This window comes from Crinia signifera, chromosome 11 (assembly GCF_055691185.1).
Source record: "Crinia signifera chromosome 11, ASM5569118v1, whole genome shotgun sequence".
NCBI classification, from domain to species: domain Eukaryota; kingdom Metazoa; phylum Chordata; class Amphibia; order Anura; family Myobatrachidae; genus Crinia; species Crinia signifera.
In genome coordinates this window covers 68,540,875-68,561,591 of record NC_139227.1, presented here as the reverse complement: position 1 = coordinate 68,561,591, position 20,717 = coordinate 68,540,875, and the positions used below count along the sequence as shown (strand labels likewise).

Sequence of the window (20,717 nt, the reverse complement as noted above, 5' to 3'; positions counted from 1 at the left end):
GAGGGAGTAGAGAAGGATTGTTGTATGGCTGGAACAGGGCTGGTTGGTATAAAGCCTGGCAGCTGCTTTTTGTTCCAGCTGTAAAGCCCCGTACACACGGGGGAGATATATTGCTCAGCCATATATTGCTAGCAATATATGGCTGAGCAATATATTGCTCAGTTTCTCCTTTTCATCAGTGACCAGATGGTCGCTGATGAAAGGGAACCTCTGCCGGCGGGGCCGCAGAGGTAATCAGCTGGTCGCAGGAGCAAGCTCCTGCGACCAGCGATTAGAACGGGGCTGAAAACGGGAGCACGCACCTGGCGATTTATCGCCGGGGCACACTCCCATCACTGGCAATATGGTCGCCAATGACCATATTTCCAGCGATTTCAGCCCCTATCGCCCCCGTGTGTACACAGCTTAAGTGGTGCAATTCTTGGTACTTATTTCCTAGCACTGGCGCCCATCTCATTGATTGTATGCCTTAAGTTTAAGCTATTTAAGGCATACAATCAACGCGATGGACCCGATTTTTTAATCTCATGGATCTTATGCATCCATAAGATGCATGAGATCCTTGAGATAAAAAATCGTGAGCCCCCAATAACCATTGTTAACGCCACCAGCACTATCAACGCCAACCCGAAGCGTGGCGAGCACAGCGAGCCCGCGAGGGGCGGCGGTACTCGTCCTCTGACCTTTTCATACCCCCACTATCCACGTCGGCGTGGAGTTGAATTTATATAGTGTGGCGAGCGCAGCGAGCCCGAAGCGCGGCAAGCGCAGCGAGCCCCGCGTGGGGATGCGGACTACTTCACATGTATTCCGCGTCCCCTCGCCACGCTTCGGGCTCGGTGGCTCGCTGCGCTCACCACATTATATAAAATCAACTCCACGCCAACGTGGATAGTGGGGGTATGAAAAGGTTTAAGGACGCGTACCGCCGCCCCTCGCGTTCGCCACGCTTCGGGTTCGCGTCAATAGTGGGGTGGCGTTAACAATGGAGGGGGGGGGGCATTTCACCCATGAGGGGGGGTTAGCAATTAAAATCGGGGTTTTGGGGGCTTTTTACATTGATTCCAATGTAAAAATCTCGTCGATTGCATCATCTCATGAATCTTATGCCGCACAAACACATAAGATGCATGAGATGCTTGCAATGTAAAAATCTTGTCAATCTCGTTGATCGCGTCGTTTGCATCTTATGCCGCACAAACGCATAAGATGCATGAGATGCTTGAGATATCAGCCCCACACATACAATTTAGATCATGGGCGCGAGAGACAAAGGTAGTGAGCTTTGCAGTAGCCTAGGCTAGATGATAGGAATGCATCAATGACTTGCATTAATGAGGATCTATATCAGTCAGCGGCGTAACTATAGCACCGCAGGCCCCAGCACCGCGGGGGGGGGGGGGGGCGCTGTGCATGTGGGGGCGCCGGGGGCTGCGGTGCTATAGTTACACTCCCCCAATCCCCCGCAGACTAACCTATCTCGCTGGTCCCGGCGGCTCCGTTCTTCTGCTGAGGACCACCACAAAATGGCCGCCCCCATATAGCACACAGTTCTCTGAAACTGTCTGCTGTATGGGGGCGGCCATTTTGTGGTGGTCCTCAGCAGAAGAAGAACGGAGCCGCCGGGACCAGCGCGATAGGTAAGGCTGCAGGGGATTGAGGGGGGGTTTGCATGGGCGGCGGGGCGGCGGGGGATTGGGGGTGCTTGGCGGCGGCGGCGGGGGTGATGGCGCCCCCCCCTAATGGCGGGGGGGGGGCGCCCAAAACTTAGTTACGCCACTGATATCAGTGGTTCTCTAACTGTGTGACTGTCAAGGCATCCTGGGGGGCCTCTTGGCTCTTGCAGCAGTGCTTCGGGTAGGCAGGCCAGCACCAAATCAATTTATTTAAAGTCAAAGTCATAAAGCAAAACTATTGATAGTGGCTGCCAATCGTGAATACATGTGGACAATCAGAAGCACAACTATACACCAGCCCATTGATACCGGGAGCTGGGGTAAGCAGGTACTAATTGCATACCTCCCAGTTGTCCCGATTACCATGGGAAGGTCACAATTTTTTTGACTGTGCCATGCCCAACCCGGGGCCAGCAGTGTCTTGCGGTGGGGGTGGCATTTGGTAGTCTCCCACAAACCGCTGGATTACCACCCCCGAACGGCTGCAGGGTGTCAATCACCCAGCGAGCAGCCAGTGATGATTAGCCATCTCTGGTTGCCTTCGGACGCGACGGCTCAGTCATGCAGACAGCGTACAGTGCGCATGCACAGTCATCTGATGATTGGCAGGGCTGCTGCATTCAGGTCTGAATTGGACCCTTTATGCAGTGCTCTGCAGACAGCCAGATAAATGCTTTATGTATGGGTGACATAGTTTAGATAATATGTACTGAAATGGGAAGTTGTACAATCATGTAACTCGTGTGTGGGTAGCATGAGATTAAGTAGTAAAAAAATGATTAACTCCTTGCAGCAAACACAGGTATACAGAGTGAGCATACATGACAGTGTCAGACATATAGGATACAGAGAAAGTGACAGCGAGAGAGAAAGTAACAGTAACAGGGTGTGGAGGGGATGGGTGTGAAACAGGCATTAGGCAAGCTGCTAACAGGGTCATTATGGTATTAGAGAGCTGGCAGCTGTTAACAAGATTGTGTCTGTGGTAATCAGGGAGGAGATACCTGTCAGACAAGAACAAGATACTTATAATAGGATGACTGCGAGAGGAAAAGTTTAGGACTGAATGTATGCACAGTAAAGTCTAATGCAAATAATAAACACCTCTGCATTGCCTATGACACATACAAAAGCAATTTGTCAGTATCCTTATCTGTAGAGAGCCATTAGTGCCCTGAAGAGTTCAAAGTTTAGAGCACAATACGTTCTAGAGAACATAGGAGGATTGGATGTTTCTAATTTGAATGGTTTACAATCAAGCCAGTTGTTAAATTAATAAAAATGAATATTAGTAAATTTGGATAATTGTAATAAAAATGTATATCTGATATTTGGGTGTTTCTTAGCTCCGTCATAATGATTATGAAGGATAAAGCATTGGTGGAAATATATACAGAAACAATGGTTACAAAGAGGTTAGACAATAGAGGTTCACAAAATAAAAAAAAAGAAGACAGCAGCAGGGCAGGAGGGCAGAGCGTTAATAGAAATAGCTGAGTCCTGGATTATTCACTAGGTAATCCGATTCTCTTTCCATCACTGACTCTCTCTCTGCTACCTTGTCCTGCATTGAAAACCTTTGGGTGTCTGTCTCTCTCACCCCCCAAAATCCTACTCCCCTAGGATAAATAAGAAGGGGTTCTTGAATCCCCCTTCTCTGCCTCTCTTTTAAGATGGTCCTCTTCAAGGCCAAATTTACTTTTCAGAAACGGGTGAAACTTGCTCAAACACTATGGCTCCTCTCATGGGTCAGTGTCCTAGTAGGGTGCCTGACCTTTGGATTGGGGATCTTCCTCAAGGTGCAGCTTTGGATACACAGTGAAGTGATGGACAATACCGTGGCTCATGCTGTTCCCAACACTGTCATAACAGCTGGACTTGTGGGAGCCATCCTTGGCCTGTTAGCAGGGAAGATCAGTCAGGACTCTCTTGACATGGCCAAATATCCCCGCTGGAAACCACTCATGCTCCCTTATTTCTTCCTGTCTATCCTGAGCTGTTTGCTTTGCTTTGCTGCTCTGTTCCTCAGTGTTGTAATGAGAGGAAGCCTGGAGGAATCTCTCAAGATAGGTCTAAAAAATGGGATAAGGTTCTATAAGGACACTGACACCCCAGGCCGTTGTTACCAGAAGAGGACAATGGACAAGTTGCAGATGGACTTCCAGTGCTGCGGGAATAACCACTATAAAGACTGGTTTGAGGTACAGTGGATCAGCAATCGCTACCTGGACTTCTCCTCCAAGGAAGTCAAAGAGTAAGTTATGAGTTAGACAATTAAAATGGTGTATTTATTAACAGCGCTAAAAATATACACCGCTACATTGGTTTTATAAAACAGCCTGGTTTTCCCATGAAATTCCATGGTTTTATGCCACTGGAAATCTTTTAATTAACATTCAGACTTCTGATGCAGCCAGTATAAGGCAACTGCTGGAAACAGAACACTATATTGTTTTGGCATTTGGCTCTCAAAAGGAAGCAGTGATTGGTAATTTAATACCTTATAGCAGAGGTTCCAGGTCCCCCGGCAGGTACACAGATGCATTTATCACTCATTGACACATTTTAAAAGATCCACAGGTGGAGCAAATTATTTCACTTGTGATTCTGTGAGGAGACCTGCAAAACTGTGGTGAAGTGATAAAGTGTCTGGTTTTTATCACCAGCCAATCAGCTCCTACCTGTGAAGTTAAAGGCTTGGTTTGAAAAATGACAGGTAGGAGCTGATTGGCCGGTGATAAAAAACAGACACTTTATCATTTCACAGAGCTTAATAAATCTACCGCTGAGTTTGAGAACCTGTGCCTTACAGCATCTGTCAGTTTAAACCAACAGTGTCAGGAGTATCCAATCTGTCTGTAGTATAGTGATCTATATTACATATTTCCCCCTGGAAGCCAATATTACTGTAGAAACATTCAACTTCATTATCATTGCATTTGTTGAAACATGTCCTACATATTTTATCTATTACTGCTAAGCAGGACTGGACCTATAAGTAAGCAGACTGAATCTGAGTTACATGCAGTGCATGGAGATGAGCAATTTTTCGCTGCTGTATATGTGGTAGCAACTCTAAGGCCAGGTACACACTGGGATGATGTGTTGTACTGGGATATAGTACAGCTCCTACCCTCAATTGCATGCTCCCATGGATGACATACAGGATCATTTGTGCTGCAGTTAATTTGTGCTGATCATTTGGCATTCACAATGCTTATAGGAAATTCCATGTTTGGGAAGGCACCTTTTTTGTGTTGGAATATAACCAATGTCCTCATCATCATATAACAAAGGTTTAACCAGACTCATATCGCCTGTACCCCTTATGTTCTCTGTTTCCCCATTCAGCCTTGTGCTTCCCATGTCTAACCAGTCTCCTGCCTCATGCTTATGATGTCACTCCAGCAACATGCCCACTGTGTAACCTCCTTTAATCTATCCAGCCATCTGCCCCCTGTGTCACTCCAGCATAGTGCCACCTGTATCAAGTGGTGTAACTAGATATTTGTAGGCCCCATAACAAAAGTTTATAAGGGCCCCTTTGTACAACGCAATGTTGAAAAGGTATGCAGCACATGTTACGTTGCCTGGGAAGGTGAGCCCCTCTCTGAGCTGGGCCCCATAGAAGCTGCACTCCCTACACCTATAGTAGTTACACCATTGTCTGTATAACCTTCTGTGCCCTTTTGCCTATTCAGCCACCTTCCTGTCCATCCTTGGGTCTTTTACAGTCACATGCCTTCTGTGTCACTCCAGCCTCCTGCTGTCTGTGTCACCTTCTGCCCCCCCCGTGCCATCCTTACTATGCCTTTCCAGCAGCATTGTCATTCTCTGTGTAACAGCAGCAGACTCATCACTCCCCTTGTTGCTCTACAGCAGCCTCTTCCCCATTGTGGCTGTCCAGATAACCCATGCTAGCCCCCTACTCCCTCAGCATTTGTACAGCAGTTCTTATCCTCTTCCCATGTGTCTCTGGATCAAGCTCACACCCGTCACTCTAACTCCAACATGCCACTCCAGTTCCCTCCCATATATCACTCCATCTCCTCCATGTGAATTCAGTCAACCTCCCAATTGATACTCCAGCTTCCCCCTTCGTCTTTATATCTTCCAAATATCAATCCCATATGGATAATGGGGTCGACAACAAACGTGACCCTCCAATTATTGTAGCAGGTACCCTCAAAAGCATTCCATGCTTCAGGCCAGGTGCTTTGCTCAGCTACACTTTACCATTCCCAGTGGAATCCATGTAGATGGTAAAAAATGAAAAAGAAAAAGGAAAACGATCCTGAAAAACTCATGTTGACCTTTTAATGGGTCGACCATCACAGTTTTGCTTGTGTCAATGCTTTTGCAATGTCGACATTATGCATGTCAACATTTTGTCAATGTTCATCTGGTGCATGTTGAGTTTTTGGTGGAAAACTATTGACCATTGACCTAGACATTGTCAACCTATCATCCAGATCCCATGTCAGTTCATCTCCCTATTCCACTACTCCAGCCTACTAAGTGTCACTTCAGTTGTTCCCCCTATCACTACAGCTGCCCACTCATGTTATTCTAGTGTTAGGCCTTCTGTGTTTTTCCACTGCCCCTGAGGCGCTTCTGCCTTCTGCTCCATTTAATTCCAGCCTTGTGCCCTATGGCACTTCCTGCCTTGTGCCTTTCCAACCACATGTCCTCTGTGTCACTCCTGCCTTGTCCCACATTTCACCCCAGCCTTCTCCTATACTGCTCCCTGTATCTAGTCCAGTCTCCTACACTGTGTCACTTCAACCTCATGCCCCTTGTCACCTCCAGTCCTGTGTTCTTCCTGCCTCATTTCCCCTGTGTCGCTCCAGCCTCCTTCTCCATGTGTCACTCCAGCCTCTTTCCCCCTGTGTCTTTCCAGCCACATCCCCCTTTGATTTCTCTTCAGTATTCTTATCCCCCCTGTTACTCTCCTGCTGTCTCATTCTCTGCCTCTTTCCAGCGGCCCCATCACTACCATGTGTAACAAAAGCAGACCCATCACTCCCATTGTTGCTCTACAGTGGCTTTATCCTCATTGTGGCTTCATACCCCTTGTGGTTCTCCAGTTAACCCATCCAACCTTTTTTATTTTTTTTACAGCAGCTTTTACGGTATACCACTCTCCATGTGTTTCCAGCTCACATCAGTGTCCCTCCAGCTCCGCCATGTCACTCCAGTTCTCTCCCACATTACACTATAGCTCTAGCTTCAGTGCAGCTGAAGTCATAGCACACTGCCATGACTCCAGCTGCCCTGTGTCACTCCAGTCCCCTGCCCCCCATCACTCCAGTCTCCACTGCACAATCCCCTCCAGGCACTCTAACTCCACCTTGTGTCACTCCAGCCTCAGCCTTCCCCAAAGTGACCTTTCTAGTTTTTTTGCCTTGAGCGGTGCCCTCAAACTGTGAAATACCATGATGTAATGTACTTGTGTCGCTTGCTGATGCCTGCGTTCCTTGCTGATTTTGCAGCAGAACAGGCACTGGACTCCCATATTTACTGGGGTAAGAGGAGGAACAATGCAAGACTGAGCAGTCAAGGCTGACTGTGGCTGCTCCTTTGAGGGTAAAGCATTATGGGTAATGGTTGTGACAGCCTGTCCCTTAAGTTGTACCTGTGTGAATATCTCATTTCAAACACATACTTGTACAATAGGGTAATCGCTGATTCTATCATTAGTACATAGTTGACGTGGGACACTGGCAAAATATGCTAAAGTGGTTGCAGCAGTCCGTGATTCAGAATCAGCCGCCAGGCATTTTTGGTGACATAGCATAAGGAAGCATGTTCATAATAAAATAATACATTTCTATTTGTTAACTATTTCTATTTTTGAAGCAGCCCAATGTAACATAACCAACTACTGTTTTACTTACAAGGTCTTCTCTGTGATAATTCCAGATGCATGCCAGTTACAAGCCATTTGTAACAGTTTGGTGTAAATTCAGCTTTGCTCACTAGGACATACGTACAGTAAGTTAGACAAAAGGTGCAGATACTGGTTCATTGTACTTCTACATGTTACCAGCCTCTGTTACTAAGATTGGAAATGAGGAAGTAGAAAATGGGTACCCCGACCGTCTTGTGCATATACCACATTGTGCAAATATTCAATATTTATTCTGCTACTATAGCAACTACAGCTAATTCTGCATGCACGTCTTTGATGTTTCACATTCTTTCATGATTTGCTTACATTTGATGTTGTCCTTTCTTCAACCCTCATACTTTTTTACTTTGCAGTCGCATTAAAAGCAATGTGGATGGCAAGTACCTGATGGACAGTGTCCCATTCAGCTGCTGTAACCCAAACTCTCCAAGACCTTGCATCCAGATGCAGATAACCAATAACTCTGCCCACTACAGCTACAATTACCAGACAGACGAGCTAAACATCTGGGCGAGGGGCTGCCGGGATGCCTTACTCATCTACTACACTGGAATTATGGCCACAAATGGGGCTTCTGTCACCCTGTTCTTTCTTCTACAGGTGAGATTAACAAACAAATAAACAGGTTCGGTCTCATGACTAAAAATGTAGAATAGTGGCAAAGCAAAACTGATATTCAGCCATCAAAATATTTGTCACCCGATATGAGTGGTAGTGGTAAAGTACTCACTATCCCGGTGAGATGTCAAAATCTTAAATATATATATTAAATACACAGATAAGATAACAGCCATCACCTGGTGACGTGGGCACCGGGGGCTTGCAGCTGACATCACCTGATGTTAGCTGTCTGCCCACTTCCTCCCGAATGTCCACGCACATCTAAGGTTACCCCTGAGAAAGTGGGCAAGTCACCTAGAGCCACTTGTAGCCCTGCCAACCAGTGGCTTACTATTCAATTAAAGTGGACATACTGTGTGGCTGATGAGACAATTTGTGCTGAATTGCATCACCATAGCCAAGTCCCCTGCTGTGCAATGGTGGTAATCTCAGCATTGTACAGCAGGACGCATGGATGTGAATATGCATCCACGCCCCCACCTAAAGCATCTTACATCTCATTATGCCCCCTCTCCATATCCCCTGAATGGCAAGCCATGCCCTCAGAATTGCGCACCACTGTGCTGACATAATTGCCCCCTCAGTTGGGGCCAGTGTTCTCATTGGAGAACACTGGTCCTGACAGATCAAAGGCACACATCGATGTTCAGCGCTGTGTGCTGAGTGATCTGAGTGATCTAGCATTACTCAGAACACTCATTTACAAACATTGCTATATGTGCAGGCCCCATTACTTTGAACATTGGCTCTGTATGTGTCTAATGTATAACATGCACTGCCCTTTGTAGAAGGCAGATCATAGCTGGTTATACAGGCCAGCGATTCACAAACTTTTTTGAATCAGGGAACTCTAGAGGATCAAAATGTTTTCAAGGCACCCCTAGGCCAAATGTTTCTTATTGAGAGATTCAGAAAAAAATATTAAATTACGTACAGTACTTTGTGTTTATATATCACAGTTATGTGGTGAGGGACAGGATTTGCTTCTGTTTGTCCACATATGTTATAATTGGCATTCACCAGCACTGGCTTTGCCTGTTACATTGCCTATAAATAATATGAATTGATCCTGGTACACCAACCCAAGGCACCCCTGGAAGTGTCCTGAGGCGGCTGACATCCTCCAGCAGGTCCTTTCCTCCCTGCAAAATAATTATTACCAATAGGTAAAAAGAAATGGGCGCTTGATAGGCGGTGTCCCCTGTCCTGGTTTTACGTAGGCTCCACCATAAGGGTTTGAGGCACATATCCCAGGTGTTTGATCCTGGGTGCCGACCCTACACCATTTCTGTACTGCAACGAATATTTGGCCTCCCTGCCACTACCTCCTTCCCTCTCCTCCAACTTAGTCATTATACACGCTCCCCCCCCCTTCTCCCTGATGGACCTCCTATGTTGATGCTCTTCAGAGTGGTGACCAAATTTAGCTTGGGCAAATTTAAATCTAAGTGACTTTAAGATACCATGGCCTCCTCTCCCACTGACAGATGCAAGAGACTTACGACTAACTCTTGGTTGTAAGATATCTCTTTCTTATCGGAGCCGAACATAATTTTCAAATATCATATTAAGACTATCAAGATCCTGTAATCATCTAAAGCTCCTTCACAAGGCGTATGTTTCCCAACATCAGAGAAGCTTCTTCGTCCCAGATGAAGATGGCTCCTGCCCTAAATGCCGGTTTCACGTAGCCTCTTTCTTCCATAACTTCTGGTCCTGCAGGCACATAACGCGTTTCTGGAACAAATTAGTTTACTATATTAAATATACTTTCCAGGTTTCTGCCCATCTTGATCCTCTCCCCCTCGTCTTTGCCAATTTTGATTCTTGGTCCATTCCCCCAACCTCCTCCAACCTTATTCCTATCCTTACCCTCACTGTCACTGCCATGAAAAAAAGCTATTCTGAACTCCTGGATAAAGCCACATTTACCTACTTTGTCTGAGGTGGAAGCCCTCTTAGTAGTAGTAGTAGTACGTTTATTTATAAGGCGCCGCAAAGTGTCCGCAGCGCCGTACATAGCAAACAAAAAACAAATGACAGGGTAACGTACAGGGTGTGTTGAAAAATACAGTATAAATAGGGGTATAGCTGGTAGAAATAAAATCACCATCAGTTCAGAAGTAGGTGTCAAAATTGTCGAGGAGACTGAAGATGAAGTAGAGGAAGGGAAGAACAGGACAGGAGGACAGGTGAGGTAAAGAGGCTAGTCGAAAAAAGTGGGTTTTGAGGGAGTGCTTGAAGGAGGTAAGGGAATCAGAAAGCCTGATGGGTGGCGGGAGGTTGTTCCAGTGCAGGGGGGCAGCGCGAGAGAAGTCTTGGACACGGGAGTGGGAGGAGGTGATTAGGTGAGAGGTCAGTCGGCGGTCAGCGATGGAGCGAAGAGGACGGGAGGGAGTGTGGATAGAGATCAGTGAAGAGAGGTAAGGAGCGGTGGAGGAGGAGAGAGCCTTGTAGGTGGTGGTGAGGAGTTTAAAGAGAACTCGGAAAGGAATGGGGAGCCAGTGAAGAGATAGACAGAGGGGGGAGGCGGAGGTAGAGCTGCGGGAGAGGAAGATGAGCCTAGCAGCAGCGTTAAGAATGGTTTGGAGAGGTGCGAGGCGGGTGAGAGGTAGCCCAGAGAGAAGGATGTTGCAGTAGTCAAGGCGGGAGATGACAAGAGAGTGAATGAGAATTTTGGTCGCGTCAGTGGAGAGGAATGGTCTGATGCGTGAGATGTTGCGTAGGTGAAAGCGGCAAGACTGTGAGAGAGCACGAATGTGGGGGGTGAAAGAGAGGGAGGAGTCAATGATGACACCGAGGCAGCGCGTTTGGTCGGTGGAGGTGATCTTGGTTTCACCAATGCTGATGGAGATAGTGGGAGAAGAGGGGATGTTCGGGGGATGGAAGATTAGAAGTTCAGTTTTAGCCATGTTTAGTTTCAGGAAGAGTTGGGTCATCCAGGCTGAGATGGCCGTGAGGCATTCGGAGACCTTGGACAGGAGTGATGGGGATAGGTCGGGGGAGGAGAGATAGATTAGGGTATCATCAGCATAAAGGTGGTAATGAAAACCATAGGAGCTGATGAGGGTGCCCAGAAAGGTGGTGTAGAGGGAGAAGAGGAGAGGGCCAAGGACTGACCCTTGGGGAACACGACTGGCTGCGGGGTAGTAGGAGAGGAGGAGCTCGGAGTGGAGACGGAGAAGGAGCGATCAGAGAGGTATGAGGTGAACCAGGAGAAGACCGTGCCAGTGATGCCAAAGGAGCGGAGGGTGTTGAGCAGGAGAGGGTGGTCAACAGTGTCAAAGGCTGCCGACAGATCAAGCTGGATGAGGATAGAGAAGAGGCCTTTGGATTTAGCCGATAGTAAATCGTTAGTGACTTTGGTCAGGGCAGTTTCAGTGGAATGTAAAGGGCGGAACCCGGATTGGAGGGGGTCTAGAATGGAGTTAGCAGTAAGGTGGCTTAGGAGACGATTATAGGTCAGACGTTCTAGGAGTTCGGAGGCAAAAGGGAGGAGGGAGATGGGCCTGTAGTTGGATGGAGAGTTGGGGTCCAGATTTGTTTGTTTGAGAATTGGGGAGACAAGAGCGTGTTTGAAGGAGGAAGGGAAGATCCCAGAGGATAGGGAAAGATTAAAGAGGTGAGCCAGGTGAGAGCAGACTGACAGACTGAGACGACGGATAATATTGGAGGGGATAGGATCGAGCGGGCAGGTGGAGGGAGAAGCGGATTGAAGGATAGAGTGGACTTCAGCAGCAGTGGTGGGGTAAAATGAGGACAGGGGTTGGAAGGAGGGGAGTGGAGATGTAGGAGGGGAGGAGGGAGAGGCTGAGGTCATGGCAGCAGTGATGGCAGTCCTGAGAGAGGAGATTTTGGTTGAAAAGTAGGTAGCAAAATCAGCGGCTACGATGGAGGACGGAAGAGCTGGAGGACGGGGGGAGAGCAAGGAATTGAAGGTGGCGAAGAGCCTGCGGGGATTGGATGATTGGGAAAGGATGAGGGACTTAAAGTAGGATTCCTTGGCCAGAGCAAGGGCAGAGCTGAAGGAGGAAAGAATAAATTTGAAATGGAGATAATCCGCAAGGGAGCGTGATTTCTTTCAGAAGCGCTCAGCAGTGCGAGAGCACTTTTTAAGGAATCGGGTGATAGGCGAGTGCCACGGTTGGGGGTTGGAGCATCGAAATTTCTTATTGAAATACATGTACTATGACAGATATGATCTCCTCAGACACGCTAACCCTTCCTCCTTCTCAAAGTTCTACTCCACCTGGGGACCATTTATCAGAAGTCGTCCACCTGCCCAGAAAGCTGATATTTGCAAACTACTTGAGATACCGGTAGACAAACCATGATTGTATTAATGTACCATCTTTAACCACATACGACATACGACATGTGGACGAAAAGCTGCACACCCCCCCCCCCCCCTTGCCTTTCTTACACTACTTCCCCTCTGTTCCACCATTTAATATGTTAAAAACCTGAAATGTTTGATTCCCATTGCGTTGGCTTTTATACACCAAGGTGGATGCTCTGTATGTACATTTTCTAAACCTTAATAAACATATTTTCAAAAATAAAAAAACATAAAAGTGAAGCAGCGCTAATACATACTGATAAACATTCACAATACTATGGGATCGCCTTTAAGTATAACAATTTATTGGTTAAACATAACTGATTAGATCAGATTAAAAAACAATTGAATTTTTTGACATTTAGGGAATTAAAATGGAGAAAGACTTTCGGGGCACAATTTAAAATAAAGAACCCTCTCTGGCTGTTTGAAAGTTCACTGGCTGTAATTGAGTCCTCCTTATGGGCCAGATGTATCAAGCTTCACAAAGGATAAAAAGGAGAGAGATAAACAGCCAGCCAATCAGCTCATATCTGTCATGTTACAGGCTGGATTTGAAAAATGATAGGTAGGAGCTGATTGGCTGGTTGTTTATTACTCTACACTTTACCACTTTTTGAAGCTTGATACATCTGGCCCTAAATCTGCTGTATGCACATGGTAATTATTTGTATATGTAGGTTTAGGTCTCACCACTTGTAATTTTGGGGTTTTCCGGCTTGGGTCCAATAGTCCTCACTATAGTGCGGTTGTGCAGAGGGAATGGGATCATTCGTCAGACTGCATTTAGGTCTACAGTCATTAGGTCGACCCCACTAGGTCGACTGGCAGGAAGGTCAACCTGACTTAAGGTCGACATGGGCCAAGGTCGACATGACTTAAGGTCGAATTTGCATAAAGGTCGACATGAGGAAGGTCGACTGGTCATAAGGTCGACATGGGTTTTTCACTGTTTTTTGATCCGAATGTCGACACAGTCGACATGGACACAGTTGGCAATGAGAATCGGACCCTCGCATCGCTCGCAATGCTTCGGGCACGGTGCCTCGCTGCGCTCGGCACACTATTTTATTCTCCCACCACGCCCTAGTGGATGGTAGGGCATGAAATACCGCCTGTCGGCACATGTCGGCTCAAAAAACAGTGAAAAACCCATGTCGACCTTATGACCAGTCGACCTTCCTCATGTCGACCTTTATGCAAATTCGACCTTAAGTCATGTCGACCTTGGCCCATGTCGACCTTAAGTCAGGTCGACCTTCCTGCCAGTCGACCTAGTGGGGTCGACCTAATGACTGTAGACCTAAGTTTATTCTAATAGATGACCGCATCCCGTTGCGAATGGTTGGAGCAGTTCCTTGCTAGTTGCTAAACCAATCGTGACCATGGAAAAGAGGTGCAGCTTGTGGAGGCACATTTCGCATTTTACTGAATTATATCAGCTTTTTCAAGGTGATAACACTGTCTGACTGTCTGGGGTTTATATACCCATATTTGATTAGTAACTTCCCACATCTGTTTCAGGCAATCCCAACAATTAACATTAGGGGGGAGATTCTCTAACACTCTCCGCCCCCCTTCGCATTTATAATTATCGCATATGTTCTAACATATGCGATAATTATAGCAAAGGACAGCTCTTGCGTTAAGAGCTGTCCTTTGCGGTGAGAGTCACCCGGTCCCAGCAGGTCCCGGCGGCTCCCCCCTCCCTCCCACACCCCGCGCTGCTGCGCCGGGCTCTCCTCCTCCCTGCACCCGGAAGAGGATCAGTGCAGGGATAAGGTCACAGGTCCGGGGGGCGATGCGGGGCGGCGGGGGTCCGTGCGGGGCGGCGGTGGGTTCGCGTTAGAAGCCCATTGGCTACTTTGGGGCATTGCCAGATTTTTCTGGCGATGCCCCCCGCCGGGTTACCTTACAGCATCCCAAAATGCGGTAAAAACCCGATAGAGGGGTTTTTACCACAATTGTAGCTTAGAGAATCTCCCCCTATATCTTTCAAAAATACAATTAAAAATATATAGAAAGCAGCAGAAGACAAACCTATTTTATCTGTTTTCAAACTTAGTTGAAAATGAGTATTAAAAAGGAGGATTTACTTACAAACTTGTTTATTCCTGGAGTAGCTGTATTTCCGCTAGACTTCCAGGTTCCGGCACACTAGTGACGTATTTCCGGACTATGGAGCGCAGCCGGCCGTCTGGTCCAGGAACGCATAGTTTCCGGTACTCGCGGCCAACTGTGTCCCACAGGAGACAGACGTTGCCATGGTTACAAGGTGCACTGGCCGCCTTTCCTCCCTGCGGTGTGCGGGCAGCTGCCCTCCAGCAGGTCCGGCGATTCCCTTTGCTGGCTTCTGATATGGGCACCACCATCTTGGATGGGGGAATTTCTGGGTAGCTGGGACATTTATGACCTCACTTAGGAGGTCATAGCCAATGGCAGCAGTCCCAAGGGAATAAAGGGCAGGGCACTCTCCTCAGGTGCTGGTGCTACTTCATGGATTCCCAGACAGTTGCTGCAGCACTCAGCTGTGCTGGGGTTCACTTATTTGGTCTTTGTCATCTCCAGTCCAGTCCAGTCCGGTCCAATGTATTTCACCATCTGCTTTGGTTCTGTGTATCCAGTATCCTCATTGCCAGTCACCTAGAATGTCTACCTCCTGTGGACTCTCCTGTGGATACCCGTTGTAAATCTAGTTACATTGCTTTCGTCTCGTTATCGGTTGAGTAGGCCATACTAAGTTGCCGTGTAGGCTTTCTTCAGTAATCCTTTTGGTTATTTGTTTCAAGCCAAGAAGGCGTCCAGTTAGCTGCAATCCAGTCCAGTTAGCTGCATTCAAGTGATTACCATCCGGGTCATGGATCTCTTCAGTGTGACCGTTCAGTCTTGCAAGAGACTTCCTGTTGCCAGCCCAAGTGCTGGTTCAGTCATCAAGATTTCTCCCTATGTTCACCACCAACTTCTGTCACACCCAGAATCTCAGGGATACTCCTGTCGGTGGGCCGCGTCCTGCTGGGATGAACACCGCTGTCCAGTTAGACTCCACGCCTCCGTTCGGTAGTTCAGCCAACATACCTGGAGTTCCCACATATGCGAAGGCAATATATACGACCCGCTACACTTATTCTGCCCAGTCAAGCCATACCAGGAAAGCCATCGGGGATGGCATTTAGAATGACCCCCTTTTGAATGTGCAGTACGAGTCCTGTGTCATCCTTTGCTGTCGGAAGCAGAACAACTACAGACATCATGTGATTGACAGTCTGCAACTGTTTGGTGGTGGGGTGAGGGATTTAGGAAATGGAGGATGATGTTGTCATAGCCATCATATTGGTTCACTAAACCGTATGATTGTGTCACTATGTTATGTCCTAGGACAAAGCACTGAATCACATATGCATGCAGAAGGCATCTTCTTACTGTATGTCGGGCCCACAAATGTATACGAATGTACACAGCTTTACTGTGGTTAGCTTTACAGCTGAAGTAACATCAACGTTACACTGAATCTATCAATGTTGGCTAGTGTTAGGTTTATTACTACTCTTTGATCATATGATGTTTTTAATTTTCTCCTATATAAGAAGTAAAGAAAACACATTCCAGTATATTTTAATTTTAACATCTGTAGTCATGTGTTTCAATAACCTCCTTACTAACAGCTGTAAAACTGTCCAAACAAAGAAACGGTACTTATGTAATATCTGGGCTTCCGTTTTTCTTATGAGACCGCGTCCCCTTGCGGGGCTCGCTGCGCTCGCCACGCTTCGGGCACGGTGGCTCGCTGCGCTCGCCACACTATATAAAATCAACTCCATGCGTAGTTGGATAGTAGGGGTATGAAAAAATGGGGTGCATTTAACATGGGAGTCCAGATAATACATAAGTACCAAGAAACTTTGTTGAAAACCTGAAACACCTATTATTGGAATGTAGCCCTGGATCACGCAGCACTGTCTGCTGCAAACAATTGTCTGCCATTCTGATCTCAATCTCCTACACACTATTCAGGCATCTAGGTTAGGGATGAGTGCAATACCCCTTTTACAACAAAAATCCCGGATCCGACCCGGCATGTACCCCTTTTACACTGCGGTGCCTACCCGCAGTGTAGACAGAGGCGGCGCTTAGAGATGACATCATCTCCAAGCACCGGGACCGCGGTCATCTGCACCTGGACCACTGATCGCCGTGCTGGGAGAAGGCCAGCACCAAGGTAAGCTGCTGGGCTGCCCCCAGCCCCCGTGCACCCCCCCCCCCCAGCCGTCGTCCGCGAGGTAAATAGATGCCGCACACAGGCATCCATTCACCTCCTCCGCTGCCATCTGCGGGGTATAGCAGGTAGCAGCGAAGGCTGTTTGTGCCCCCCCGTCCCCGTCCAACAGCAGGTTGTACATCCCCCATTCATGTAAACTGGAGCCCGGTCGGATGACCCGGCGTACCCCTTTACACCTCCCTCTACCCAGGTCCTAGCCATGTTCTACCCAGGTCAGGACCTGGGTAGAAGTCCCGTGTAAAGGGACACGAAGTGACCCATTTACAATGTTGCTGACTCCGTAGCCGAGTATCCAGGGCCGCCTCCTCTGACTGCAGGAAGTCAGTCTTTTTCCATCTTCAGTTACATGTGTCCTCTGTAACCACAGCCTGACTGTCATTGTCCACAGCCGCAGTCACACGATCACACTGTGCCCCCCCCTCCTTTACTCCTGAAGGGCTGTGAGCACCGCATGGACCAGCCACTAGAAGAAGTGATTGCATGCTGCCAGTGGCCAACTGCAACAAGACGGGAGAGAGGAGCCATAGCTAACCAACCCGGTGTTGCCGGGATGGGCCTCCCTGCTGTGCCTGACTGCCTGTCAGAATAAGAGACAGCAGGAGGAGAGCCGTTCTCGGGCACAGCACATCAGCGCTGGGCTATCCACAGCTCTTTAGTAGTACAGTACTGGCACAGTAGTAATAAAGAGATTGATGTGAGCGTATAGTGTAGACCCCATCCCCCTCACTAGGTAAACGTACTCATAGCTGCAGCACCTGCTGGTTTTCCTATACTCTGAAAGTGAGGCTCCTTCCATTTCATCCAAGCTACAGTACTTATATATAAATTATCATTGTTTGGGAGTGAAGTAAAATATGAAGGGTAGGTGATGAAGGCATGAGGTGTGATGTAGGTGACGAAGGCATGAGGTGAGATGTAGGTGACAAAGGCATGAGGTGTGACATAGGTGACGAATGCATGAGGTGTGATGTAGGTGAATGAGGTGTGATGGTGGCATGATGTGTGATGTAGGTGACGGATGCTGATCCACATGTACCATCTCTTTCTTTTTAGGCGGCAGTCCTAATATTCACTCGTTTCCTCCAGACTTCTATGGAGAAGATAACTGGTGTGGAGGATGTTGAGATCGATTCTGAAGGATTTCTGCTAGAAAAGGGTGTAGGCGAAACTATTAGCAGCAGCCTGGAGAAAACCAAAGCACTCTTCAAGTCCAGTGCTGCGGAAGCAGCGGGTGGAGGAGAGGCCGCATCCAGCTAAACAGAACATGGAGGAGAAGACAAGAAAATGCTCTGAAGATTGTATATAGACTGTAGAGATAACCCAAGGCTACTTGTATATTAAATACCTGCCCTCTGTACGGAAGACCCTGGGTGTCCCTTATCTCTGTTTGCTTGAGATGTGGGCGGGATGAAATTATGGTGGGGTGGTATCCATATGTAGTTATAAAATAATGTACAGTAGATTCAGCCCAGAGGAAAATAAAAAAAAAAAACTGCAATACCATTTGTTGTACACACACGACACATGATGCATTGTTATAGCTGTGTTTTTAAGGTATTCCAAGAACCAGTATTAAATTCACAGCAAAAATAAAGATACTATGCATTGAAAAGACACCAAGATGTCTAAAGAAGGACAGACCACGGTGAGTTATTACCAATTCACATTTCTATGTAGTACACACAATAGTATCCATACTTGAAATAAAGTTACAAAATTCTATGTTGTAAACTAGTTCATTCATGTGGTCCCCCACAACTATCACGAGTATGATCCCATGAAACAAAAATCTCGACTTTCTCCAAATACATTATAAAAGGAACATTTCTGTAGAAATAAAGCAGGCTATGATGGGAATTTCTGTGAGTCTGCCCATATTTGTAAGCCGCAATCATTTACAAGGTAAGAAAAAAGAATGACATGCCACCTGTCACTACTACCCCTTTCACCCTGCTTTTTTTTAGTGTCGGGTCATTTTGCTGGGTGCAGCCTGGTCCAAATTCACACCAGAAGCAAATTCCCAGGTTAAAGCTTTTCAACCCAGGAATTTCAGAAAAACACAGATTTTTCTTTGGTGTGAAAGGGTCAACACGGGTCTTATATCCCGGCACTCCAACCCTGGTCAAGAGCAGGGTCGGAGTGCCGGGATTCAACCCATGAAAGGGTTAACCCATGTTGACCCTTTCACACATGGGTTTTTCAGCAAATTCCCGGGTTGAAAATCTTTAACCCGGGAATTTGCTTCTGGAGTGAAAGGAGAATAAAGGGTAATTATTCTACATTCTATTCCAATTGCACCTTACCTATATGCTGGTTTCTCTGCAATGGCGAACCTCTGAAGAAATCATCCTCCCTGGACAGACAATGTTTTCAGTCCATATTCACTATTCAGGTAGTAGATTACCTGGTCCAGAAGGAATATAACCAATGTTGTCATCATTATACAGCAGAGGTTCAACCAGACTTGTGCTCCCTGGGCTAGTATACTAAGCTTCAAAAAAGTGGGATTGATAAACTACCAGCCAATCAGTTTATCATTCTCTGCATTATCACTTTTTTTTTAAGCTTAGTACATCTGATCCCTTGTGTTACTTCCTGGCGCCTGTATCCACTCCAGCCTCCTGCTACTTGTGTTTTTACAGCCTTATGTCTTTCCAGCCTCCTGTCATGTTTCTCTCCGACCTCCTGCCGCATCACTCCAGAACCCCATTCCCAGGGGCTGGCTGGCAACTTTTAGCCTAGGGGGCAAGTCCAGAGCACTGGCTTATAAGTAATTGCGCATCACAGATTCCTGGAGATCCACCCCCTTCTGCTAGCAGAGGCGATGGGATGCTAATACTGAGGCTGTACACCAGCATTTATCTTCTGCCAGCAGTCATATCAGGAATTACATCGGCTAATTTTACTGGAATATTACCCTTTGAGGTGAAGGTACATGAGGACCGGCGTGTCTTATAAAGAGATTGTCTAAGTGGGTGGAGCTTATCCATATACTACTAAGATCATGGCTATCTAAATCGCTTAATTGTACGAAGATCCATTCTAACTGATTGATAACAGGATTCCCCAAAGTCATAGTCCTCTGAACAGGATTTAAAACCAATATATTTTATTGTGTGAAGACACTTTCCCATACTAATCTTGCTATGAGGTTAAACATTTCTTTGCCATACCCCTGACGAAGTCCTCTGTGACGAAACGCGTTGGGTTTTATGAATAAAGGATCACTTGTCTGACTAGGAGTCTTCTTATTTGAAAAGTGGATGGAAGAAATGTTTTTTTCTAATTAAGGGCCTTATTTTGGTTCATTCTTTCTGACAAAATCCTTCTTAGATAGACAAAACCATGTGTACTGCAGGGGGGCAGATGTAACATGTGCAGAGAGAATTAGATTTGGGTGAGTAATTTTGTTTCTGTGCAGGGAAAATACTGACTGCTTTATTTTTACACTTCAATATAGATCTCACTTTGAAGTAAAACCCCACCCAAATCTAATTCTCTCTGCACAAGTAACACCTGCCCCCCCTGCAGTGCACATGGTTTTGCCCATCTAAGAAGGATTTTGTCAGAAAGAATGAACCAAAATAAGGCCCTAAATGATAAGTGCATCAGCGGAATGGACTAATGGTGGCCATACATCAGAAAGATCGATCTTAAGATCGATTGCGCTCATGATTGTGTCCCATTTTCCTTTGACTCTGCGGCAGTCCTTGGACTCACAATCTACTCACAATCGATCATACAATCCATCATACAATCAATCATACAATCCTCCTGCTGCTTGATTGGAGCTTCACTTAAACAGGGGGCTGGCCTAGGGGGTTAATACTTAATAAACACACTGCCCTATGTCACTACAGCATGGCACCATGTAGTAACTACAATACCACATTG

The 20,717-nt window shown here is 46.8% G+C and overlaps 1 protein-coding gene across 1 annotated transcript; it reads left to right on the top strand.

Moving 5' to 3' along the window:
• The first annotated feature begins 3,349 nt into the window (after window positions 1-3,349).
• On the top strand, window positions 3,350-18,545 carry ROM1 (retinal outer segment membrane protein 1). Its single transcript, XM_083163653.1, has 3 exons — window positions 3,350-3,930; window positions 7,941-8,187; window positions 17,877-18,545. Exons 1-3 carry the CDS (start codon window positions 3,350-3,352, stop codon window positions 18,078-18,080), a joined length of 1,032 nt encoding a protein of 343 aa, XP_083019779.1. The 3' UTR covers window positions 18,081-18,545.
• Window positions 18,546-20,717: the final 2,172 nt, after the last annotated feature.